This window comes from Mercenaria mercenaria, chromosome 9 (genome assembly GCF_021730395.1).
Source record: "Mercenaria mercenaria strain notata chromosome 9, MADL_Memer_1, whole genome shotgun sequence".
Classification (NCBI taxonomy): domain Eukaryota; kingdom Metazoa; phylum Mollusca; class Bivalvia; order Venerida; family Veneridae; genus Mercenaria; species Mercenaria mercenaria.
In genome coordinates, this window is record NC_069369.1 from 80,563,077 (window position 1) to 80,590,187 (window position 27,111).

Below are 27,111 nucleotides of genomic sequence, written 5' to 3' on the forward strand. Positions count from 1 at the left end.
AAATAGATTGAAAGATCAGTTTGTAAATAACTTATTTTTTAAAGTTTTTGGTAATCTCTACTTATAAACAGCATAGAATAAAATATCTTTTTATATGTATTAAATCATGAAATTATATATATGAAATTATTCATAATCCCAAAAATAACTTTATAATCATATTTTCTTATAAAAACAAATTGGGAGTGAAAAGTCTTCATATGCTATAAAACACCAGACTTTTCACTCCCAATTTGGGGGTGAAAAGTCTTGGGAGGAAATGTCTTGGGAGGAACAGTCTTGGGGGTGAAACGTCTGACACCCGCAACTGACAGTGACACTGTGTCACTGTCAGTACATGTTTTAAAGTTTGTGGTGCCAGTGGACAAGGTAAAAGAATACATAAATATCTAGTTCTGGATACCATAACTAAATAAGGTTGGTGACCTTTGAAATGAAATGTATTGCTCATGATCATCGTCAAAGACCTTCGACTAATAAATATCGTGATACACGTTTTGATATGTAGAAAAATAACATTGATGTACTTTGAAGAATTGTCTGAGGAATCTCTGAGTAAAACTCTAGCCTTACTTATTTGGCTTATCGAGAAGAATCATTTTATGATCTTTATTTTAAGATTGTCATCCCTCTAAGCCTTTCTCATATCTGCATTTTACTGTTAGGAAAATGAAGACATTAAGGTGGTATCATGTTTTGAATTTCCGGTGAATACCAAAAAACAAAGAATATTAGGTTTTTCTTTCCAAAAATCATTTATGTTATGATTCAACCAAATAGTTTCCGTTTCCCACCAGAAAGAAACAATTCTTATATCTTAATATCGAGGTTTGGTACCTTAATTACAGACAATTAACTAAAACAATAGAAATTCTTACGTGACTTCAGTGAACTCAACAAAGCAATTTCAAGCACAAATATTGCTGTGGAATGTAAAGTAAGTTGCACACTACAATGTCCTACCAAGATACTCACAAAAACAATGCATATTCAGAATTAATGGAGAGATAAAAATATTTTTTACTGATCGTGATAACTAATGACAAATTTTGACAGGTGTGTGATGACTCATGACCTAATTAAAATTTGCTGTTATTTCTAACTTCCAATTTGATTTTCCAGGGATCAAATTTAGCGGTCGCTAGCTCGCGGAATTCGAGTAAGAATAAAAAAATGCGAGTAGAAAATCATGGCATTCGAATATTTTCGCGATTACGTTTGAAAATCGGGGAATTCGCTCAAACTGTCCTTTTCTCTTTAAAAACTCCTTTGGGGCAGTTAATTTACCAATAATCACATGACTGCTTGTAGACGCTTGTCGCTTTATACAAAAGTAATTATCAGATATCTAAGTAAGCGTCTAGGCAATATTTGTTTTCATTTTGGTCTGTAATTTGCAAAGCTGCGGAAATGGAGAGGAAAATAACATGTTTCTTGGTGCAAAAAGGCCCGCGGAGACCGAAAATGCTAGCAACACCAGGGGCAGTGACCTGAGAAAAACTTAAAACTTCAATGTCCAGCCAAAAGTCCAAAGAATCATTGAGTACTTTGGTTCATATCGTACTTTCAAAACCAGAATGTCCAGAATGTGAAGTTTTATATGAAACCAAACATCAGCAAAACAGCTTTATAAATTCAGCACGTAAACAGCTTATAAATAATTGCTAGTGGAACTCATCATTTTGCTAGTGGAAAAAAATGGCACTAGCAAAAATTTGCCAGTGTGAAAAAAAGTTAAATTCGATCCCGGTTTTCATAAAATGGTTCTTCAATATTGTAGCTTACAACCTATAAATTAAAACAATTATAGAATATATTGTTACCTTACTGTCATTTTGTCTATCCAAATCACGTACAAATTCCTATTGTTTCAGTCATTTGTCACTAATTAGAGCAACTCGCAGCATTGCAGTCATACAAAACACATCCCTTATTTTCTCATAGATATTGAGGATTTATCTAATGGGCACATGTATTGGCAACACAATTTTGATATCGATTGTGTATTGCAATAATGCTAAAATATCTCAGCCGTGACATGTCCTTAAAAAATCCAAAAAAGTCATAAAATACTGGTCAAACTTACTTGCTCCAATAAATTAAAAATTGATATTCATGTAGAAACTCAAATGGGTTGAATATAATCCATAATTTTAAAAAAGAGACTTAAATCTTCGAAAATATGTGTAAACAGCTGACATCTATCCAGACACTGGTTTCAATACACCAGACTGACCATGACACTAAATTGCAGAAACAGAGCACAAAATATACATTCAAAAATGTCTGAGGCAATTTTATGCTTTAATGTAAACATAAATTCATTATCAGAGATGTAATCATTACAAATACATTCTACATGTACCAGAAAACGTTCCCAACAAATTTGGATTTCCTAGCAGAAATATGCAGAATAAGTGACAGGACAGCAACAGTCAAAAGTTATCACGCTGTCCAAAACCTCCTATTATTTGGACGAAGTAAAACACCTGCCCAGTCGTATATCCAATTAGATGATTAAGACTCCATGGGGAGTTACATATTTATTACAATAAGTTTTCATTGCAACTATTTTAATCAGTGCGGTGCATTTTTCCTTTCCTAACATGCTACCATCCCCGCACACCTTCAAGTTCTGAAACAGTACTCTGTTATATTTTATGCATTATAGACTGCAGCGCAAAAGATCTTGTGGGTGTGAGTCTTCTCAGTGATGTGGAGGGTCAAAGTTCAACGAATATTGGAGTTTGTTTGGTATCCAATCAGTGGCTGACTACATGCAAGGCCAGAGAGCTGAGGGACATTATTAAAAATGACATTGTAGCTTGTCCACCAAATTTCCAGATCTGCACAAAACAAGGGTACTGTTCTTTGTCTTTATACTAGTTTAGTAGCTCATACTGTCATTCAGTTGTCTATGAACACTTGTATTTTAATTGTTATTAAGATAACCTTGTTATTTTTTGGGTATTTATAAATCTAGTAAAATTATTAAATACAAATCTATGAGGATTTACTACCTTTGAAAACACTAAAATATTTCATTGAAAGATAGACATGGATATCTATAATTAGCAGTTCTGTTATCTTGCTTTACTCTTTTAACCACAAAAGGATGCCAGTTGAAATTTCATTGTGTTATAATTACATGTCTGTAGGAATGAATGAAGTAGCTAGAAATATGGTGATAAATCACGTAATTTTTATTTTCTGTGCAGGTGGCCCCTCAGAGACGTGCAAGAGCAGGAAGTGCTTGCATGCCAAATACTGAATGAAAAACAAGAGGTCTTCATTAAAATCAAAAATGGTGAGTCATACATTTTCAAGGTATAAGTCAAATTTATGTAAGCTTAAAATTTTATATCTTTTAGACAGAATGACAAGGCTAACAAATTATAATTTTAGCTGGTTGTTGTACCTTAGTTACACTAAGGTCCAGTGCTTGCAAAGATTTTATTGGATGTCACATAACAATATAATTATTCTGTCATGAAAAAAATAAAACAGGATCAGCATTTTAATAAGAATACAGTTTATTTACTAGAACTGGGGGCTGTTTGTATTTATTATCTTCTAAAGCAGAGGCTTATAAAGACGCACTTGTTTGCATGATTAGATTAAAGAATAGAGGTGGAAAAGTTGTTTGAAATTAAAACAAGTTTAAAAGTTCACTTACGAAAATGTAATTTCTGCCTAAAAGTTGAAACTTGATAATCCAGCATTGTGCTGCATGGGTGGTATCAGGATTTTATTTTGTGATGAACTTGATTTTGAAATGTTTTGTCATGCAATTTTTGTATCATATGTACACTCTGATATATCATATTTCAATTGAACAGACATACCAAAATGTGGAATAAAGGACCGGCAAGGCAATGTGGTAGGATTTGTACATATCAATTACACTGCCTCCCTTACAGAATTAAAGAATCTCATACAGTCTCAGGTAAGGAAATAGTTATGTACAATGGTGTGGTAAGGTAAACCTAGAACATTAACCCTTATATATATATTGGACAAATCTAATAAAAGCCCCTTGGGGGCATTGTATTTTATAAAGAGGAGAAGGTCGTGTATTTAGGGGCCCATATTAACATATATGATAAAAGGGCACTTGGCACAGCTGTGCCAACCGTGCACCGTCAGCACTTCGAAAAGGGCATTGCGCTGCACCATTTTTAAAAGACCTGCAGAAATGGCTATATCTATATACCATATACACACAAAATTATGTCCTTTGGGGTGTGGTATTTTGCAAAAGGGGCTTCTTTTTAGGGGGCCCATTTTCTTAAAATGAAAAATGTCGATCTAATATGGCTATATATTAAACCTCTGTTGAATGAATTGCAACAATTTGTACCAACTAAATGTTTCAATTAGTAGGGGTAGATGTTTATATGGCTGTATACGGTATACAGCTTGATTAAAAAATGTCAGATTTTGAAAAGACAAACATCTTTCAGAATGTATATAGAAAAACAAACACCTCTCCTAGGATCAAATTCATGACCTTGTGATCTGTGCTCTTCCTATTGAGCTAAGCAAGCGGGTTTATTGTGTTCTGACTAATTCGGAAGAAAATTATTTACATCAAATACTGAAAATGTATTCGACTTGAAACTACTGGTACACTTTCTTCTTTATTTCCCCAGGTACTGGATCCAGATGAGATTTCACACAGTTTTCAGTTTTTAGATGGTAACAGTTGGCCAATCAGCAGTTTACAAGAGCATCACATGACTGTGTTTGACATTGTGATTGGACATTGTGTCTCAGCTGATCTAAAAATTGGCAGCAAGTCAAAAACATTTTCACCACCAAAGGAACCGCCATTAAAGAAGTTTAAAGGGTAATCAGTTTTAAGCATACAGTCATTTTAGTCCTCTTTTCATTCAGTGGTTTGTACACTGGCTTTGCAAGCGGAATGTCCTGAGTTAAGGTAGTTCTGTAGGAAGTAATGGCATACATCACTTTTCCCGATAACATAGAATATAGCCTGAACTTGGCGTACGGAAATGAAAATCGTTTTATGAATTAATGGTAACTCAGGACTAAATGTATTAAAATGGCAATGTTAATATCTTTTAAAATATAATATTAAAATGTTGACACATTAAGATTATTCCAAATAATGTTATAAAATCAGTTTGTAATGTGCGGGTATCTTTAGTCATGAGCAGATATATCAAAAACAAGCACACAGACCTATACATTTCATTTCAGCCTAGTTTACACCATACGTATATTTCTAAGTATATTCTTTTTATTTTCCCAATTTTTTAAGTATTTTCTTTTTTTATTTGCCCAATTTTGTAAGTATATTCTTTTTTATTTGCCCAATTTTCTATGTATATTCTGAAGTTTTGAAAAATCAGTGATTGATTAATTTCTGCATTATAGAAAATATTTTGACTCAAACATGCTGAACTTCATTAAAAACCCACCTGTGAGTAGATTCCTCACAAAAGATTACTAATAGTCTTTCAGATATGACTTTAACTCAAGGTCTTGTGTAGCCAACTGTTAGTACAAAATCTGTTTTTGCTGAATATCTTGAGAATGCCTTGACCTATGATCCTCAAACCTGACAGATATATGGCTCATAAAGGTCAAGGTCACAGTGACTGTTAGTGCAAAAACTGTTTCCTCTCATTATTTTAGAACAATTTGACCTGTAACCCTCACACTTGGAAGGCACATTGCCAGTGGCCAATGGATGATCACTAGTAATTTGAGGTCATTGGGGCTAAGTTCACAGTGTCCATTAATACAAAAAATCATTTACTATAGACCCCTTTTGACTTCGAGGTTTCTAAGTCAAGTTCATGGTCACTGTGGTGCAGAATTTTCAGGTGGATATATTGTGTGATGGTGCTGGTCTAATTGCATTTTTAGCTCGACTATACAAAATATTGAGAGCTGTCCTACTCGACCCGGCGTCAGCGTCCTTCCGCGTCCACACTTTGGTTAAAATTTTGATGCACTTTCACTTTATCTCTGTAATTACTTGATGGATTTGTCTCAAACTTAAAATAGTTATTCCTCATCATCACCAAGATCATATGGCACAAGGGCCATAACTCTCACACCAATATTTCATGAATTATCCCCCCTTTTTACTTAGAATTTCAGGTTAAAGTTTTGATGCACTTTCACTCTATCTCAGTTATTACTAAATGGATTTGATTCAAACTTAAATAGTTGTTCCACCATATGACACAAGGTCCATAACTCCAATACCAATATTTCATGAATTATGCCCCCATTTACTTAGAATTTCGGGTTAAAGTTTTCTTGCACTTTCACTCTTATCTCAGTTATTATGTCTCCCCCAGGAGACATATTGTTTTTGCCCTGTCCGTCCGTACGTCACACTTCATTTCCGAGCAATAACTGGAGAACCATTTGACCTAGAACCTTCAAATTTCATAGGGTTGTAGGGCTGCTGGAGTAGACGACCCCTATTGTTTTTGGGGTCACTCCGTCAGAGGTCAAGGTCACAGGGGCCTGAACATTGAAAACCATTTCCGATCAATAACTAGAGAACCACTTGACCCAGAATGTTGAAACTTCATAGGATGATTGGTCATGAAGAGTAGATGACCCCTATTGATTTTGGGTCACTCCGTCAAAGGTCAAGGTCACAGGGGCCTGAACATTGAAAACCATTTCCGATCAATAACTAGAGAACCACTTGACCCAGAATGTTGAAACTTCATAGGATGATTGGTCATGAAGAGTAGATGACCCCTATTGATTTTGGGGTCACTCCGTCAAAGGTCAAGGTCACAGGGGCCTGAACATTGAAATTTATTTCCGATCAATAACTAGAGAACCACTTGACCCAGAATGTTGAAACTTCATAAGATGATTGGTCATAAAGAGTAGATGACCCCTATTGATTTTGGGGTCACTCCATCAAAGGTCAAGGTCACAGGGGCCTGAACGTGGAAACCATTTCCGATCAATAACTAGAGAACCACTTGACCCAGAATGTTGAAACTTCATAGGATGATTGATCATGCAAAGTAGATGACCCCTATCGATTTTGGGGTCACTCCGTTAAAGGTCAAGGTCACAGGGGTCTGAAGATTGAAAACCATTTCGGGTCAGTAACTTGAGAACCACTTGACCCAGAATGTTGAAACTTAATAGGATGATTGGTCATGCAGAGTAGATGACCCCTAACGATTTTGGGGTCACTCTGTGAAAGGTCAAGGTCACAGGGGCCTGAACATTGAAAACCGTTTCCTGTCAGTAACTTGAGAACCACTTGACCCAGAATGATGAAACTTCATAGGATGATTGGTCATGCAGAGTAGATGACCCCTAACGATTTTAGGGTCACTCTGTTGAAAGGTCAAGGCCACAGGGGCCTGAACATGGAAAACCATTTCCAATCAATAACTTGAGAACCTCTCGACCCAGAATGTTGAAACTTCATAGGATGATTGTTCTTGCAGAGTAAATGACCCCTATTGTTTTTGGGGTCACTCCGTTAAAGGTCAAGGTCACAGGGGCCTGAACATTGATAACCAGTTCCGATCAATAACTTGAGAACCACTTGACCCAGAATGTTGAAACTTCATAGGATGATTGAACATGCAGAGTAGATGACCCCTATTGATTTTGGGGTCAGTCTGTTAAAGGTCAAGGTCACAGTGGCCTGTTCATGTAAAATCATTTTTTGGAAATAACTTGAGAACCACTTGACCTACAATGTTGAAACTTAATAGGATGATTGGACATGCAGAGTAGATGACCCCTATTTATTTTGAGGTCACTTGATCAAAGGTCAAGGTCACAGGAGCCTGAACAGTGACTTGAGAACCACTAGGCCAAGAGTGTTGAAATTTAGCGGGATGACTGGACATGCCAAGTAGATGATCCCTATTGCAGCCAACCATCAGTGTCTCTTTGACTTTCGCTCCTGACCCCTATTGACTTCTTGCCTATAGGACTTTGCATTGGGGGAGACATGCGCTTTTTTACAAAAGCATTTTCTAGTTACTAAATGGATTTGATTCAAACTTAAAATAGTTATTCAACATTATCACTCACATCATATGACACAAGGGCCATAACTCTTGCACCAATATTTCATGAATTATCCCCCATTTTTACTTAGAATTTCAGGTTAAAGTTTTGATGCACTTTCACTCTTATCTCAGTTATTATGTCTCCCACCACACAGTGGTGTGGGAGACATATTGATTTACTCCTGTCTGTGTGTCAGTGTGTCTGTCTGTCACAAAGCTTGTCCGCACTCTAAGTTGAACATTTCTCATCCGATCTTCACCAAACTTGAACAAAATGTGTTTGCCAATAAGTGCTCAGCCAAATTCGATAATTAGCCAAATCGGCCCAGGCACATCGGAATTATGGCCCTTGAATTACCAAAAAACGCTCAGATTTCTTGCTTTCAAAAGTAGTATAGGGGTCTTTTTGGTGCCAAAAATGCGCATGCGCTCTAGTTCAAAAGTAGTATAGGGCTCCTTTTGGTGCCAAAAATGCGCATGCGCTCTAGTAGTATAGGAGTCCTTTTGGGGTCCTTTATGTGCATGTGCTCTAAGTAAACAGTATATAAAGACTGACTTACTATTTAGATAATGCGGCAGTTGTGGGAGACGTGCGCTTTTCTCAAAAGCAGCTCTAGTTACTAAATGGATTTGATTCAAACTTAAAATAGTTGTTCCACCTTATCACCCACATAATATGACACAAGGTCCATAACTCTGGTACCAATATTTCATGAATTATGCCCCCCATTTACTTAGAATTTCAGGTTAAAATTTTGATGCACTTTCACTCTATCTCAGTTATTACTAAATGGATTTGATTCATACTTAAAATAGTTATTCAACATCATCACTCACATCATATGACACAAGGGTCGTAACTCTTGCACCAATATCGCATGAATTATCCCCCATTTTTACTTAGAATTTCAGGTTTAAGTTTTGATGCACTTTCATTCTATCTCAGTTATTTCTAAACGGATTTGATTCAAACTTAAAATAGTTGTTTCACCATATCACAGTATCATATGACACAAGGTCCATAACTCTGGTACCAATATTTCATGAATTATGCCCCCCTTTTTAGCTCACCTGAGCAATGCTCAGGTGAGTTATTGTGATCGCTCAATGTCTGTCGTCTGTCAACATTTAGCTTGTGTATGCGATAGAGGCTGTATTTTTCAACTGATCTTCATGAAATTTGGCCAGAATGATTACCTTGATGAAATCTAGGCCAAATTCGAAAATGGGTCATCTGAGATCCAAAAGTAGGTTACTAGGTCAAATCAAAGAAAAACCTTGTGTATGCGATGGAGGCTGTATTTTTCAATTGATCATCATGAAATTTGGTCGTAATGATTGCCTTGATAAAATCTAGGTCATGTTTGAATATGGGTCATCTGGGGTCAAAAACTAGGCCACTAGGTCAAATCAAAGAAAAACCTTGTGTATGTGATAGAGGCTGTATTTTTCAGTTGATCTTCATGAAATTTGGTCAGAATGATTGCCTTGATGAAATCTAGGCCAAGTTCGAAAATGGGTCTTCTGGGATCAGAAACTAGGTCACTAGGTCAAATCAAAGAAAAACCTTGTGTATGCGATGGAGGCTGAATTTTTCAATTGATCTTCATGAAATTTGGTCAGAATGATTGCCTTGATGAAATCTAGCTCAAATTTGAATATGGGTCATCTAGGGTCAAAAACTAGGTCACTAGGTCAAATCAAGGAAAAACCTTGTGTATGCGATAGAGGCCGTATTTTTCAATTGATCTTCATGAAATTTGGTCAGAATGGTTGCTTTGATGAAATCTAGGTCAAGTTCGAATATGGGTCATCTGGGGTCAAAAACTAGGTCACTAGGTCAAATCAAAGAAACACCTTTTGTATGCGATAGAGGCTGTATTTTTCAATTGATCTTCATGAAATTTAATGAGAATGATTGCCTTGTTGAAATCTAGGTCAAGTTTGAATATGGGTCATCTGGTATCAAAAACTAGGAGGCTGTATTTTTCAATTGATCTTCATGAAATTTGGTCATAATGATTGCCTTGATGAAATCTAGGTCAAGTTTGAATATGGGTCATCTGGGGTCAAAAACTAGGCCACTAGGTCAAATCAAAGAAAAACCTTGTGTATGCGATAGAGGCTGTATTTTTCAATTGATCTTCATGAAATTTGGTCAGAATGATTGCCTTGATGAAATCTAGGTCAAGTTCGAATATGGGTATCTGGGGTCAAAAACTAGGTCACTATGTCAAATCAAAGAAACACCTTTTGTATGCGATAGAGGCTGTATTTTTCAATTGATCTTCATGAAATTTGGTCAGAATGATTGCCTTGATGAAATCTAGGTCAGATTTGAATATGGGTCATCTGGCTTCAAAAACTAGGTCACTAGGTCATATCAAAGAAAACGCTTGTTTAAACTCAAGAGACCACATTTTTGGTCCAATCCTAATGAAAATTGGCCAGAATATTTGTTTCCATGAAATCACTAGGTCAAACATGTTTACACTGTTATGGTGTGTTTTTCAGGTGAGTGACCTAGGGCCATCTTGGCCCTCATGTTACTTAGACTTTCAGGTTAATTTTGTTGCATTTTTACTATATCTCAGTTATTACTAAATGGATTTGATTCAAACTTGAAGTTATTCCACATCATCACCCACATCATTTGACACAAGGTGCAAAAATCACGCTGCACACAATATTCATGAATTATCCCCTTTTGTTAGAATTTAGCTTATTTATTTCTTATCTCTCTATTACTTAATATTTGGACCAGACTCAAGCTTGTCCAATATCTTCATCTATTGGATTCTAACTCTAGTGACAGCTCCAGCTGCTTCAGATGTCCCAGTTTCACTATCCAGCATCGAAATTGTCGAGCGTGCTGTCTCCTGTGACAGCTCTTGTTTAATGTCTGCTCAGAATACTTTGACCTATGTTCCATCTGCATATATCTTCAGATGCATTTTGCTGCACACAAGTATGCTCTTGTTTCATAATAGGAAAGAATGAGGAAAAAGGCACACAAAAAGAAATATTTATAAATTTCAGAGTGAAAGAGTTGTCATTTCACTCCGGGAAAGATGTATTCCGACAGTTGAGTTCTGACACAACCGATGGTAGTTCCACCCATAAACAAGTCCTCATCAGCTATGTAAGATCTGAAGCTGCAGACCATGCACTGCGACTCAAAGAACAGCTGACTGCCTTGGGTCTGACTGTATATCTGAAGCTCGGTACTAATTCTTCAGTCCTAGCATTATAATGCAAAATTCTATTAAGATTTGTTGATAAGTAAATCTTTGACAATGAAACCATGTCGAATAATTTATACAGAACGATTTTTATTGTTCATTGAGTCTCTGTTAGTGGCAGGTAATTTTGAAAAAATAAAAATTTATATCATTCCGTAAAAAATCTATAATGCATTCAACTGTGGAAGTTTTAAATATATTAAGAGTACCTCAAGTTTGACAAAATTTGTCTATATTAGGAAAAAAGTTTTTGAAGAATTAAATACCTATAATACAATAAAAAAATCGAACGGATAATTGGCAACTCAACCTGTTGCATCATGTGTGATTTTGTACCACTGTTCATAATTGAACAGTGAAAAAGGATGTACATGTGTAATAGCTACATGGCAAAGTGACCCGCTCTAGTTTTTACATGTTCGGCAGTAAGTAAGTACATATGCTGTATAGATCTTAGTTAACAGAGATCAAGCCTACTGGTTTGCCGAATACATTTAAATGAAAGAACTACAGAAATAGTTATCGAAGCCTGGGTGGGTGTTCTTGTTGGATAAATAACATACAGCAATGATAGATTTAACCCGCCCATTGAGATCAAATAGTGAATTACTCGTAGGACAGAGGATCAAGAGCCAGCCTCCATGTTGCCATCTAGTAGGATATGCTGTTTTAACGTGTTTGTCTGAATCTCAGTTTGCTTGGAAAGCAAACAATATGTAGGACTGTCATATCTAAAGGCATGTCTTCTGCATCTGCTGTCTAAGTATGTGGATTTGTCAAGATGCCTCACGAACATGTAATAAAAAGGAATCCGGACATGATAAGTTCTTTCTGGCTTCAAGCTAACTGGATCGGAAAAATAAATGTGATCAAATCCATACAAATACCCACTACAGATATGTTGTCTATTCAGTGGCTAGAATGTTTGGCAAAAATATTCGATGTTTCCACTGTGGCACAAGAAGCTGCTCCTCTACACACATAACTGATCCACCTGAAATTACGGCAGACCGTTAGTGTTTAGGTGGATTATTGTACACATATACACATTTGTACGTTTCACATTTTTGGTTTTGCATTAGAGATGTGAAACCTTCCTGATATGAACTGTAATAAATTTCTTTACAATTTGAAGACAAATTAAAAGAAACATATTGCCTGTTAGAATAATATATCACATTTAACGCTGTACATATTGCCTCTGTTGGTAATAAAGAACCAGTAAAGCAAAAAGAAATCATATCATTATGTTTCCAGAAGAGTAGACAAAGAAGGGAAATGAATGACGTCATGATTAAGTATGTTGCTCAAAAAAATACAAGTATACGGAAAGATTCAAATAAGTATACTTAAAAAGTAATTATTTACAATTCAGAAATAACTGAAAACTATGAAATGAGAAAAGCAAATAATCTCAACTGCCCAGTTTCAGTGATGGGTTATCTTCTATCAAGAATTACAGCGTGTTTGTGCTAGTTTTGACAGAACACATTTTGCAATTCGTACATGCAACAAACTTAAAGGGCATAAAAATTTGACGATAATATGAATTCACAGATTTCTTCACAATACTTGTAATGATAACACTATATAGTGCCTCTATTCAAACATTTTGTACAGTAAATTTGAAGTAAACAGGATGTAAAAATATGTGACTACAAATATTTTAAAATGAATAAAAAAGAAATGCGTGAACTTTACTTTGGAATACCTGTATTTGTACAATTTTTTGTTTTAAAAAGAATACCCTACAAACCCCGTTCCACAACACAAGGTATAAGAAAATTTTATAAATTTAATAGTCTACATAAGCGACCAATAGATGTTTTTGATGCACGGGGGGGAACAATGTTGTTTAAAGCAAAATAGCTTATATATATATATATATATCAGGGTACGTAATTCTATTTAGAGCAAAAATTACCATTTTATGAAACAAATATTGAAAAATTTGACTTTAAGAAATAATCTCAAATATGTATTTTGATGGTATATGTTATTAAATACTTATTTCTCAGTGGTTTATTTTTCACTCTTGGAGTAGGCAAATTCATATAGAAAGTGTCCGAAGTCCTTTGTTAGATTATATAAAATCTATAAGATTTTTTGAAAGTAAAGACTGAAACCATGCAAAATAGTAGCAGACTTTATTTGATTGAGTCTGTCAGTGAGAGGTAATGAAAAAGTGTAGTTCCCTTAAAAACTATTGAATGGACTCCCATGATCGCAATGTACAGACAGATCAACTCTATGCAACGCTGCACTTCAAGACTGCTGTTTTGATAGTTTTAACCCCATATATTAAGACGGACCTCAAGTTTCTGTCTAAAAGATTTGTCTATCTGCATTATTTGGAAAATATGTTTTGCTGAACAATTAAATGACCTTGATTACAGGATGTACATGAAATCCAGACAGGTGTAGATTGGCAGGACTCTCTGAATTTTGCAGTCAGTGGCTGTGAGGTATTTGTACCACTGGTGACACAAAAATATGGGGAAACACAGTGGACAAACAGGGAGGTAGGACATTTTATACTACATGGGCAAGAATGACAGCTCTGTTGATTTACATTTTGGCATGAATAGTAATACATGATGGTAAAAAATCTTTTAGTTAACAGAGATCTAAGCCTACCTGGTTTGCCAAATAGATAAAGCAGAAGACTTTCACTCATGAAGTTATAGGTTCGAATCCTGGGTGAGGTGTATGTTTGTGATGATATAATAACATTACAGTCAAATGAGCTGGAGATTCAACTTGCACCATTTGTTATTGGAGTCTAATGTCTGTAATATACTCGTTAGGACTAGAGAGATATTTCAAGAGTTCCAGCCATCCATGTTTGAGCCATCTGAGGTAGAGCAATATGTATTGTTATATAGAGATTTTGTTTGATCTGAACTATCAGTTTGAGTGGGGGGACGTGTTCAGGCAAACAAAGTAGGACTGTATGTCTAAGGTCATTCGTCTTCTGCATCTGTCTGTTATTTTTGTAGGGATTTGTCAGATCCTCACAGAGAATGGGTTAATAACAGTAGAGAATCCGGGATCCATGATTAAGATAACTTACTGTCTTATACAACTTAGATACAGGTAAAAATACTGATGAACGCAAATCCAATAATAATTACCACAGGCTACAGATGGTATGTTGTTATTTGCAGGTGAAGCTAGCAGATGTTTTAGGGAAGTACATATTACCTGTGAGTTTCCTACCTGACTGGCCACCAAGATGTCTTGCTATCCAGTTTGCTACGACACAGTTTATACCCTGGATACCACCTGAACAGCTTACAGGTACTCAACTGACTTAGTTTAGGTGGATTAGATTTACACCAATTATACACATTTGTATTTCAATTTTGTGGTTTTTGCTTATTTAGTAGATTAAACCTTCCTGTATGAGACTGATAATAAATTTTGCTAAATTTTGGTTACAAAATTAAAAAGAAAAAAATTGCACTGAAAATTAGATATATATATATATCACATTTTATGACGCCATATTGTATTATTTGCCCTGATGAGTAATAAACGAAACCAGTAAGCAAATATTAAGTAAATCATGTAATGCTGTTGTTTCCCAGGAAGATGTCAGACAGAGAAGGTAAAGGCTGAATGGACAGTCCATGATATCAAGGTTGTTGCTCAGAAGATAATGGACAGAGTTACAGGACTTAATTCAAGATCAGTCCCATCACTTATCAAGAGGGTAACTTATTTACACATTCAGAAATACTGGAAACTATGAGTAACAGTCAGAACATGCATAAATAACTCAACTGTCAGTTTCACATATTGAATGGAATTATCTTCTATCAAAGAATTTTAAGCTTTTAAAGTGCATGTTCTGTGAAGGAAACCTCAGTATTTTGGTTCTATATTTGTATCAAGTGGCACTGAATTAAAGGTTATAAAATATTTGATTCACTGATTCTTTTACAGGATTTTTTCAAAAATATCTTTTTATGAAACATAATATAGGTAACACATCATCCAAAAGGTTTCTAGAGGTGACAGTAAAAACGTCTTGAAAAGTGAAGAAGGAATTGTTGAAAAATTCAATGTAATACCAATATTTGTATAAATGAAAACCATTTTAAAGGAAATGGCGAATGAAATATTACTGTTTGATTTACCTTTCTGTAACAAGTTTTTTCCCTGATTCCACTTTAAAAATAGGACAATACCACTTACAAAAGACACCGTTCCACAAATCTCCAAAGGTGATAAGAAGAACTTTTTAAATTTTCAAAATGTCTTAATTAAAGAGGATATATAGGAGTGAGCTTCAGCTTGTTGGTCAGTCGGTCGGTCGGTCCACTGGTTTTCATGGTTTCCAGACAATAACTCATGAAAGTCTTGACAGATTTAAATAATTTTTGGTACACAGGTGAAACATCCTAAAATACAGGTCAAATTTTACTTTGAGGTCAAAGGTCAAGGTCACAATGACCCGGAACAGTTAAACGGTTTCGGGATGATAACTTGAGAACGCTAGGGCCTAGGATCGTGAAAGTTGATAGGGAGGTCGGTCATGACCAGCAGATGACCTCTATTGATTTTAAGGTGAGTAAGTCCAAGGTCACCAGTAGGTCCAAGGTCACAGTGACCTGGAACAGTTAAACTGTTTCCAGATGATAAATTGAGAATGCTTGTGCGTAAGATCATGAAAATTGATAGAAAGGTTGATCATGACTAGCGGATGACCTCTATTGATTTTGAGGTTAGTAGGTCAAAGATCAAGGTCACAGTGACCAGGAACAGTTAAACAGTTTTCGGATGATAACTTGAGAACGCTTGGGCCTAGGATCATGAAAGTTGATAGGAAGATTGTTTATGACCAGCAGATGACCCCTATTGATTTGAGGTCAAAGGTCAAGGTCATAGTGGCCCGGAACAGTTGGACTTTGACATTGGCTTACTTCTGTGACAAGGCCGTATTGTGGGGGTATAATTCATCACTCCTGTGACAGCTCTAGTTAGTTTTTAGCTCCACTGTTCGGAGAATAGGGGACCCGGCGTCAGCGTGAGCTTTCTTGGTTAAAGTTTTTCGGCAACCTTTGTTTTTCTGTCATATCTTTGTCACTATTGCTTTTATCTTACTGTAAGTTCACATAAACATTGTCCAGCATACAAAGTATGTTCAGGGGCTGGGCCCATTATACATAAGGTCAAGGTCACCAAGGTGTTATACTTAGGTTATTTTTAAGGTTAAAGTTTTTTGGCAACCTTTGTTTTCTGTCATATCTTTGTTACTATTGCTTATATCTTACTGTAAGTTCACATAAACATTGTCCAGCATACAAACGAAGTATGTTCAGGGGCTGAGCCCATTATACCCAAGGCCAAGGTCACCAAGGTGTTATACTTAGGCTATTTTTAAGGATAAAGTTTTTCGACAACCTTTGTTTTTCTGTCATATCTTTGTTACTATTGCTTGTATCTTACTGTAAGTTCACATAAACATGTCCAGTATACAAACAAAGTATGTGCAGGGGCTGGGCCCATTATACCTAAGGTCAAGGTCACAAAGTTGTTATACTTGGAATTATTTTCATGCTAAATTTTTTCGAAAGCTTCAATTATAGACATATCTTTGGTACTTTAAAAGATAATGACTTTAGATTAAAAATGTTTCTTTATAATTATCATCTGCATGTGTGGTTACAATCCCCGTGACTCTGATTGTATTTTTTAAAGTATTATGCCCCTTTCATACTTAAAAGTTTTTTGGCAATCTTCGCTTTCTGGATATAAATTTAGTACAATATAAGATAAAAACTTGAAACTTAAAATGTATCTTTATCATCATCATCTGCATGTGTGGTAACAAACCCCATAACTCTGATTTGTATTTTTGACCAAATTATGCCCCTTTCATACTTAAATTTTTTGACAAACTTTGTTTTCTGGACATAACTTTGGTTCTATATAAGATAATGACTTGAAACTCAAAATAATCTTTACCATCATCATCTGCATGTGTGATAACAATCCAAATAACTCTAATTTGTGTTTTTGACAGAATTATGCCCCTTGGTGTATCTTCCTTTTAAAGTAGAGGTCTCTTTTTGAGACATATATTTATTTTACTATCAAATCGCCGAATAGTGGAGTGCGCTGTCTTTACGGACAGCTCTTGTTAATTAAACCATCAAAAACATTTCAGAATTCAGCCAGTTTCGATGCAGAAAAGTTCAAAATAAAAATTTGACTTTATTTGATGATGTATTGTTACAAAACTTTCGTATATTGAAGAATTAAATGCTTTCTGTGCGTTTCTACAGGTATCTGTGCACTTCAGAGGGTATAAAGACACAAAAAATAGCTTTCAGTTCTTATATTTACATTTTTTATGATAGCTTGCTTTAAAAGTAAGTGGTTTGCTTTCCATGACTATCAGAAAATCGAAATACATGTTAGGCTGTTGATCTTTTCAACATCTAAGTAGAACAGCCAAAAGACCTGCCAACATTGAATTGTAATATGCTGTCCAAATGAACACCTTACCCATGAAATTACAGTTCGAAGTTTTTATTTAAAATATCATTAAATCCAATGAAAAAGTCATGCAGTCATGTCAATCCAGTATTGATCTTTACAATAAAAAAAATTGGTTAAAGCTATAATTTAATTTTCTTTTTAAACTTTTGACGTCAGTTTTTGAAAGAATTTTTTTCAAAAGACGCCATTTTGTTAATGTTTTTGTGAATGACATCAGTTTGCGCATGCAATCTTACGGAACGGGCTGTTTTTGATATTATTACACCTGTGTTGTTTATACGAAAATAAATGCTTTTTTCATGCCATACAAAATGTATGGTAAATGTAAATATTTTAGTTTCAGTGGAATAAAAGCGACATTTCCATGTATATTTTGAAGTTTGGTTGTTTCTATTTTTCTTGCAAAATTCTGATCTAACCAGTATTATAAAATGACAATTTGTATTCCATCTTATATAGACCACCATTGTAAAGAGTTGTGCATGTGTAAGAGAAGACAATATGATGGCCATTACCTCAGACAGGGAGGGTAAACCACTTATCATGATTTGTGTACATTATGCACAGGAAATATATGTAAGTAAAGTTTCATTCTATATTTCTCTGGGTAAATAACTCTTGTGAGATTTTTTTTGCTCTGGCAGCTCTTTTATACCTTACATAATTGAAGAGTGTATCCAGTAGCTCAGGGATAGTTTATTATTAGAACAAGTCCACCTGTTTAGCTCAGTAGGGGGAGTGCAGATCTACGGATCAATCCCTAAATGAGGTGCATGCTTTGAAATCATTTTGTCCTGCACCTCTGATGCATGTGGAGCAGCGGCAGTTACTTGTGGAGGACAGGGCACAGTTGTTTGAAAGGCGATTAAGCTAAAGGTCAATAAACTTTAAGAGTAATATTTCAACATTATAGAAAACATAAAAAAACAAATGTACGAGTTAATTATTATGAACACTTAAACGTCTCTGCAGCAAAAATAAAACATTGCACTAGTATTAGTTTAACAGCCCGTTAAAGTTTGGAACAAGTGGTCTCAGGTTAGTACTAGTACAGAATCCAGCAGCACTGGTTAGGTTAACTACCTGCCATTACATAATTGAAATACTGTTGAAAAATGGAGCTAAACCCAAAACAAACAAAAACCATACACAGGTTGTAGTTTCCCATGGGAATATTTAGCTGTAGAGCACCTGTTTCAGCGGTTAGAATGCTCACGCTGTGAAAAACAGTCAGTGACTTTTATCCCGACTTTTTGACATATGATTCAAATGATAACATATATAGAATATTTGCCTGATTAGGCTTCAAGTCTTTCAGAGAAAAAAATAAATGGGACATTTGCTTGTTTGTTATTAGGATTTAATTTTATGGATTGACTCAAAAACGACATCCATTAAAATTTGTCCCCTACAAAAATTAATGATTTCACAGTTATAATCTGGAATCAGAATTTTAAAAAATCTTTTGTTTGTTTGACAGGGTAGTGAACTAAAGTCAGTGCTGGAAGAGGAAGGGTTTGAGGTATGGTGTACCACGGAACTGGACAGAGAACATGTCAATCATATAGATGGTTTAGTCAGTAGTCAGGATGGTAAGGCTATAGTCTTTATTACATGTTATATACTTAGGTTTATAGTCAAAACTATTACATAGGGTTTGAAAGACTGTGGGTCAATAGTTCTGGCTATTGACTGGCATGCCATTCAATGAGTTTTGTTACGTGACATCAGAAATTAATTTTCACCATTTTATTTTCAGTTTTTTGACTTGTCAGCCCAGTTAACATGCGTTGAATATAGGCCAGTCATATAGCTCAAACTATGAAACCATGATTCATTTAAGGATTCATGTACCAAAATTTGTTATTATTTTATCTTTCATGAGTATCTTCATAATGATAATTAGTATATTGTGATATCTTCTTTAAACCAACTAAAGATGTGTCTTACCAGTTTGTGTGCTTTTTTGGTGGGGTATTGTGCAAAGTTTTGTCCATATTGTACAGAATAATGTTGAATAATGTAATATCTCTTTTCAGATATTACCTATTCTGTCCTGAACAGGGGAAATGATAAATTTTCTGGTTGCCCTGGAGACAGTATAGCTAGGAACATTGAAATATTCCAGGAGAAAGCAGATGATGCCAGTCTGGTACTGTTTGTACTGTCAAATGCTTTCTCTCTGTCCAGAGTCTGTCAGCAACAGGTAAACTTTATTAAAATTGAGTGCTGTTTAAATACTTCTGGGTTAACCTAACAACAATAAGCTGGAAATACAAGAATATCGAGGAGAAAGGAACTGTGATAATACTGGTACAAAATGCACTAGAATTTTTGACAACTGTTGTACCATGTTGATGATCATGTTACAGCTTTACATTGCTTTACTTCTGTGGGGTTTGAGTCCTGCTGGATATGTCGTGTGTGGTTTGCAGAAGGCTGGTGGTTCTACCAAGGTGCCTGCAGCTGTCTGAAGTAGTGCCCATGGGTTGTCTGAGATTTTTCTTCTCCATTAAAGCTGGAAAGTCACCATATGTCCTTTATTTTTGAGGCAACTACAAACAGTAAGTTAAGTCTTAATTGTCTATGACTTTGGCATTTTGTTCAGACTCTCAAGGAAGAGCAGTGTGTTGTGAAATAGATTGCAATGTATCTGTTACATAACTCAAGTGTGTAATTTTACTGTTTTGACTGCAGGTATTTTACTGTTCTGACTGCAGGTATTTTACTGTTTTGACTGCAGGTATTTTACTGTGAACACAGGAAGCATGTGGTACCAATATTGTATGAGGATTTCAAGATGCCGGATTGGATGTCCATGTTGGTAGGATCACATGGTTTTGAGGTAATTTGAAAGCATTAACTAATAGGAAACACATGTGATCAAGGTTGAAATGCACAATTGCAGAAAACATTGGTCTGTTTGTTCTGACTGATTACAGTAGTCAAACTTCATGATTATCTGTGCTTATTAGTCCCCTACCGGTGGAACACTGGAGGGGACTATAGGAATGCCCTCTGTCTATCTGTCTGTCTGTCTGAGCTTACATTTACATACATAGGTAGCTATAGGCACAGTAGTTAATGGTACTTTTTCTTTGATGTCATTCATTTAGTAAGGTTTTATATGGCTATTTTTCTTTTACATGGCTAAAAGTAGAGAGAACAAAGGAGTAGCCACATAATACCCATAAGTAGGAACATCCGTCCATCTCTGGATCCTGCGATAATTCTAAGTATTTAAGCTAGGTTCATAAAACTTGTATAGAGGGCAATATGTAGATTATGCACGTACATGACTTATGCTTGTAGGTCAAAGGTGAAGGTCACTATTGAAAATCAAGTAAAAAAAATTTCTGCTCAACTTTTATATGCATTGATGGATTATGTTTGTGCTACACGCAAACATTTCCCATGTTGAGACAATGTGTCAATGCATGATCTATGCTTGTCGGTTAAAGGTAAAGGTCACTGTTCAAGGTCAAATAAAGATTTGTTTCTGCTCTATTACTTTTAATTGCATTAAAGGATTGTTTAGTTCTACATAGAAATGTTCCCCATGATTAGACTATGTATCGCGCACATGAACCATGGTTGTCGGTCAAAGGTAAAGGTCTCTATTTAAGGTCAAGTAAAATTGATTTTTCACTGGTATGGGACATAGATATATTGCCAATGCAATACCCGGTCACTTGTTTTTGGTCAAAGGTCAAGGTCTCAGCATACTTTAGGCTGAATATTACTGACTGGTTCAGTCTGAAAGGCCATCATGGATAGGGGTATGTGTTTTACATACAGCCCTTGTTACATACTTTTATCTTTTTACACAAAATTCTAGTATTTAGAGCACCTAATTGCATATAATATGCCTCAACCAAAATGGAAAGTTTTATGGAGAGTAGATTTTGGTGTAAATTTCTTTTCAGTTCAAATACTTCTATCTTTATCCTTAATTGCATTGAAAAATCTTCATGGTAACTAGAAAATAAAACTTCTATTTAGTTATTATATCTTAGTGCACTGTTTAAACAGTTCATAGATGTTGATTCTATATTACAGATGAGAAATGACGAGGATTTTATCAGGATTCTCATAAGACGAGTAAAAGCAACTATCAGTGGTACAAGGAACTCACTGAGCCCTCGTTCCTCCGCAAACATGGCAACTGGTTCTAAGGAGGTCACCAGCAGCTTGCAAAATGATGGAACCAGATGGCCACTTGCAGGCCATAACACAGACACATTCAGTCCAAGTATGGAATCTGTCAGTTCTGTATTCAGTATCAAGAGAGATTCTGTTTCAAGGCACAGAAGCCAGAATGGGACCTCAGTCTCAGAAAAGCTCAGTCTGAATAATGATCATGTGAATGGAAAGCTCAGTTCTGAAGTGAATTCAAGCTCTATAGACACAGATGAAGATACTGGAACACTAGAAGATAAACCAAGCTTAAGCTCAATGAAAACTATCATACTGTGATTATGATATATAACTGGATTTTGGGTACGGAATAGCATTGATAAAAACAAATAACAATGGCAGTTCTGTCTGCCAAATGATTGGATAACACTAGATTTGGCTTACTTTTGTTCATTTTAAGGAATGTCATAATTCAAGAAAATGAAAAATGTCTTTGAACCATTTTATTTGCTCATCTGATTTTTTGAGAGAAAAAAAATGATGAGTTATTGTCATCACTTGGTTGGCATTGCCTCATTAAGTTTTGTGTTTAGGTCAGCTTTTCTACTAAACTATCAAAACTATTGCTTTAAAACTTGCAACACTTGTTCACCATCAATAGCTGACTCTGTACAGCAAGAAACATAACTCCATCCTGCTTTTTGCAAAAATTATGGCCCCTTTTGGACTTAGAAAATATCATAAAAACACATGGGTAGGACAATATTTCTGTTAGACAAAAAAGTCAGATGAGCATCTGCACCCTCAAGGCGGTACTCTTATTTATAATTCCTTGGCCATGTGAATATCAATGATCTACTGTGTACTCAGATCAGTTGTAATCTGATAGGATTTATATGTCTTCCAAGTTCTTAATCTGTGATTTTTATAGGGAAAAACCAAGACCACTTTTCTGTGGTACAACATTGATGTTACTTTCAAATTTTGGGTGTATTTTAAGGTATCTCTACCTGGTAAGGATTTTTTTTTGTGGACTTAGAAAAATAAAAGAATTACAATAATTTCTTAAAAAAAAAACATTGTAAACAACTAGAAAATTAAAATTCCATTTGCAAATACAGGTGCTAGTGTAAAGAAATTTGCTGTGACGGGCGTATATTGTGACATTCTGGCACTCTTGTTTGTTAATGAAAATGTTGTTTTTAAAACAAATGTTTTAAAAAATAGATGTTGAAATTTGTATCACAGTCATTACATTGTCATAAGATATATGCATATTTTTTGATGGATGTTGCAAGTAGATTGTGTGAATTACAATGTTGTGTTAGAATCTTCGTTGTCTCGGTAACTGCTGTCAGTTGATTTAGTAGCTGTTTTATGTCAAGAGTATGCAACACTGGATTAATGGAAACAATGTTAGTATGTGAGAAATTGAAACTCTAAATATGAATTTTTATGGTTTGCAGTTTTGAATGGATTTCGTTTGTGTATGAAATGCATTGATCGAGCTAAAAGTATGCATGGAAGTCTTTGATGCTTTTAAATTTACTCATGTATTTCATACCAGAATGAAAATTTTCTTTTCTGAAACATTCCTTAGTGTGCCATACCTGAATACATGTATATGAAAGACATTATATATATATATATTATATATCATATTATGTATATTTACCCTGATGTATTATGATCTGTATGCTGGTGCTTTTTTACACATAAATTGATTATCAGCTTCATATCTGTGATTGTCTGCTTTTGTTGGGATTTAAGTCTCGGATGTTCAAATAATGTAATATATAAAATGTTACAACAATAATACATTGCAATTTATATATGAAACATATGTATATGATGATTTGAGCTTCTGTCATTTATACATAAAACATACGCATTCCATGATTTGAGCATCTGTCATTAATACATGAAACAATACATTCCATGCTTTGGGCATTATTATTATTATACCAGATTTATATAGCGCCCTTTTCATGATTAACACTTTTAAAGGCGCTTTACATATATCAACTGCAGCCACACAGGGCACGAAATCATCCTTGACCAGAGGGACAGAGTGAGATAAAGCCCCCAGATTATACAGAGAGAACTTTTTAGATACAGACGTGTCTGGCTAACTTAGCCTAGCTCTTTTCGAATAGACAGTATGGTTCTTTAATGTGCCCAGTGTATAGCACCAATACACGCGAAGCCGTCTTTCCTGGGAAGAACCAGTACAGGCCTCTAGTAAGGTGGGAGACACTCAAGAGCATCTCAGAAATTTTCAGTGCCTGGACTGGGACTCAAACCCAGGACCTCTGGATTGACAGTCAAGCGTGTTACCACTAGACCACCGGCCCACCCTTGGCATCTGTAATTTATACAGCCCACCTGCTTAGCTCAATAGGGAGAGTGCAGATCTACGCTACAGATGGCAGGGTCAAGAGTTCAATCCCTGAGCAGGCGTATATTCTCTGTGACAATTTGATGAAAGACATTGTTTCTGAAATCATTTATCTTCCACCTCTGATTCATGTGGAGAAGTTGGCAGTTACTTGTGGAGAACAGGTTTGTACTGGTATAGAATCCTGGAACACTGGTTAGGTTAACTGCCCATCGATACATATTAAAAAATGGCGTTAAACCCAACACAAACAAATATCCTGTCTTTAATATATAAAACATGTATTCCAGGATTTGGACATGTGCTATTAATACACCAAACAATTTAAACAGAACTGATGCATTAATAAAACATAAATTTTAATAAAAGGATAAATGGCGGGTATATTTATTTTTACATGTTCAGTGTCGGACTTCACAAATTCTCGTTCTATCTGTTTCAACATCAGTTTCCAAGTAAATTTAGACTTATAATAAGTCACTTACATGATTTGTTGAATGTTCAGCCATTTTATTCTACAACTCAGGTCTGCAAACGGATTTGTTCCCAGTATAATGCCAAAATATACTGCTAGTTATTTTCAATACAGGAAAAAAATTGAATGCTAAATAAATCGTCAGTCAAATATGGTTTTCTTTTTCGTTGTTACTGATCAATGTCAGATGGATAAATAGATAGATAAATTTTGTTTTAATTTTTTAACCCAAAACTATGTATTAGTGTGTAAAGTACCTTTTTTGTTCCAGACTATTTTATTTTGTGCTATCTTTTTTTTCTGTTTTGCTTTATAAAATACATATTACAGCTGTGCTGTAAATATGCTTCCTGTATCTTTGATTTTCTTAGAGTCTATTTACTGTTTTTCTACTTTTGTTTTTAACTTTTATTAATTTTTTTCTTTTAGATGCCTTCTCTTTTTTATAGTAAGAAAACCCAGGAATTTTTTATTTTCTGGTATAGATAGAGGAGAAAGATTGGTAAAAGTTTTGCAAGCTCTGAACTTTGTTCTTTTGCAAAGTTAATTCTTTAACATATAAATGAAATAAAAATTTTGGATGTAGTTTGTTGTTTCTCTTTACAAAAGTGTTTAAAAAAATTACAACTCTTATGACTTTTAACCATAACAAATCAAAGGGCATAGCATTTTATGACGAAAATCCCAGCTGCCTGTGCCGGGATTCAAACTAAGCTCGCTTTGGTGTTAGTCCAACAAATGCCAAAGAGTAGAATCCCTGACACAGTAGTCAGAGATTGGCTTGAAACGTGCAGGCTATGCTTAAGTGACCATAACAACAACATACACTGATCTGTAGCAGTGAACATTGTTTTCAACAATATTCAGTTATATATAGCAGTCAGTTAACTTTACCAGTGCTCCTGAATACCTCACAAGTAGTAACCTGTTCTTGAAAGTACCTGACAACTTGCCTACATGAATAGAGTAGGAGAAAAAATGACAATAGACGAAAGTGAATCAACATGAAGAACAACTGCTTCACTTTGGGTTTGAACCTTCAATCTCCTGGTTGAAAGCGTAGATAGAAAATGAGATAATACAGTAAAAATGACTCTGTTTGTAGACTCGACTACATGCATTTCCCATGTGGAAAACCTTTGCTTGTTTGCCTTTGTGTCTATAGGGAGCCTTTGTTCTATGTAGAGATGTGCTTATGGCTTTGTGTCTGAAGAGCATTTACTATATGCAGAGATGTACTTTCTGCCTTTGTGTCAGTGGATAATCTTTGCTATTTGTTGACATGTTCTTTTGTGTCTGTGGGAAGCCTCTGCTGTATAAATAGATGTACTTTAAGTATGTTGAAAGTAGGGATGGGAACGAATATTCGAAAATCGGTCGAATATTCGAATATGTAAATCAAATTCGAATATTCGTAAATTATTGTATTTTTTTTTCAAATTAAGTATCATTGATTTTGGGCAATATGAGCATGCTAATTCTACAGAATAAAACCATGTCATGTTAGTTTATCGCGTATCAAAAGATGTCCAATAAACAAGAAAATAGCAATGCATAATTACCTGGGGTCATCGCTACGGATTAACAGTTTGTATTGGGCGTAAATGTGATATCTTTTTATCTTTTGTTCATTTTTATTGGCGCCTGTTTTATGTAACAAGTTGTAGATTTTTTTTTTTCGAAAACAATACCAAACTTGTAGATATTGTTGATCTTTACACAATATTTTGTACAACGTTTCAGACCATCCGCAGAATCGGTTTTCATCCGCAGTCGAATTAAATTTTGAAGTAGTTAATAATAAAATCACGAAAAACATATGATTGATGCATAAGTTCATGTTGAAGGAGGTTTAAGTCTGCCTTACTTGCTTTTTACACGACGATATTTACACAAGTGTATATCAAAATCCCCTTGATCAAAATCCCCTTCACTGAAAAATGACTGGGTGTTACAAAATCCCCTTCACACATTTGCAGGGGGTATCATAATCCCCTCTGTGATTAACATTATAGATATATAGATATCAGTGCTCCAAATTATATTATGTTTGCTAAAGGCATTGTATTTACGTGCTTTATGCAATAGACTTTTAAGTTGTATATAGTTGTATTTGAACTTGATGAAATAAGTAAAAATCACCGAGGGGATTATGATACCCCCTGCAAAAGTATGAAGGGGATTTTGTAACACACTGTCATTTTTCAGGGTAGGGGATTTTGATCAAGGGGATTTTGATTGTCTCCCTATTTACACACCGATTGAAATTTTTCAAAATGGCGGCGGTAATACAACAGCGCGTCACGTGTT

The 27,111-nt window shown here is 35.1% G+C and overlaps 1 protein-coding gene across 1 annotated transcript in view; it reads left to right on the plus strand.

The window, feature by feature from the left end:
- Positions 1-25,386, plus strand: part of LOC123547580 (uncharacterized) — a 28,641-nt gene extending 3,255 nt beyond the window's left edge. The window contains exons 2-14 of the mRNA XM_053551848.1: positions 2,672-2,861; positions 3,219-3,307; positions 3,840-3,946; positions 4,653-4,849; positions 11,079-11,255; positions 13,677-13,803; positions 14,449-14,581; positions 14,872-14,996; positions 18,251-18,367; positions 19,272-19,383; positions 19,831-19,997; positions 20,535-20,636; positions 21,851-25,386. Coding sequence (XP_053407823.1) covers positions 2,672-2,861; positions 3,219-3,307; positions 3,840-3,946; positions 4,653-4,849; positions 11,079-11,255; positions 13,677-13,803; positions 14,449-14,581; positions 14,872-14,996; positions 18,251-18,367; positions 19,272-19,383; positions 19,831-19,997; positions 20,535-20,636; positions 21,851-22,267 — 2,060 coding nt within the window. The 3' untranslated portion in view covers positions 22,268-25,386. The remainder of the gene's footprint in view (positions 1-2,671; positions 2,862-3,218; positions 3,308-3,839; positions 3,947-4,652; positions 4,850-11,078; positions 11,256-13,676; positions 13,804-14,448; positions 14,582-14,871; positions 14,997-18,250; positions 18,368-19,271; positions 19,384-19,830; positions 19,998-20,534; positions 20,637-21,850) is intronic.
- The last annotated feature ends 1,725 nt before the right edge of the window (positions 25,387-27,111 follow it).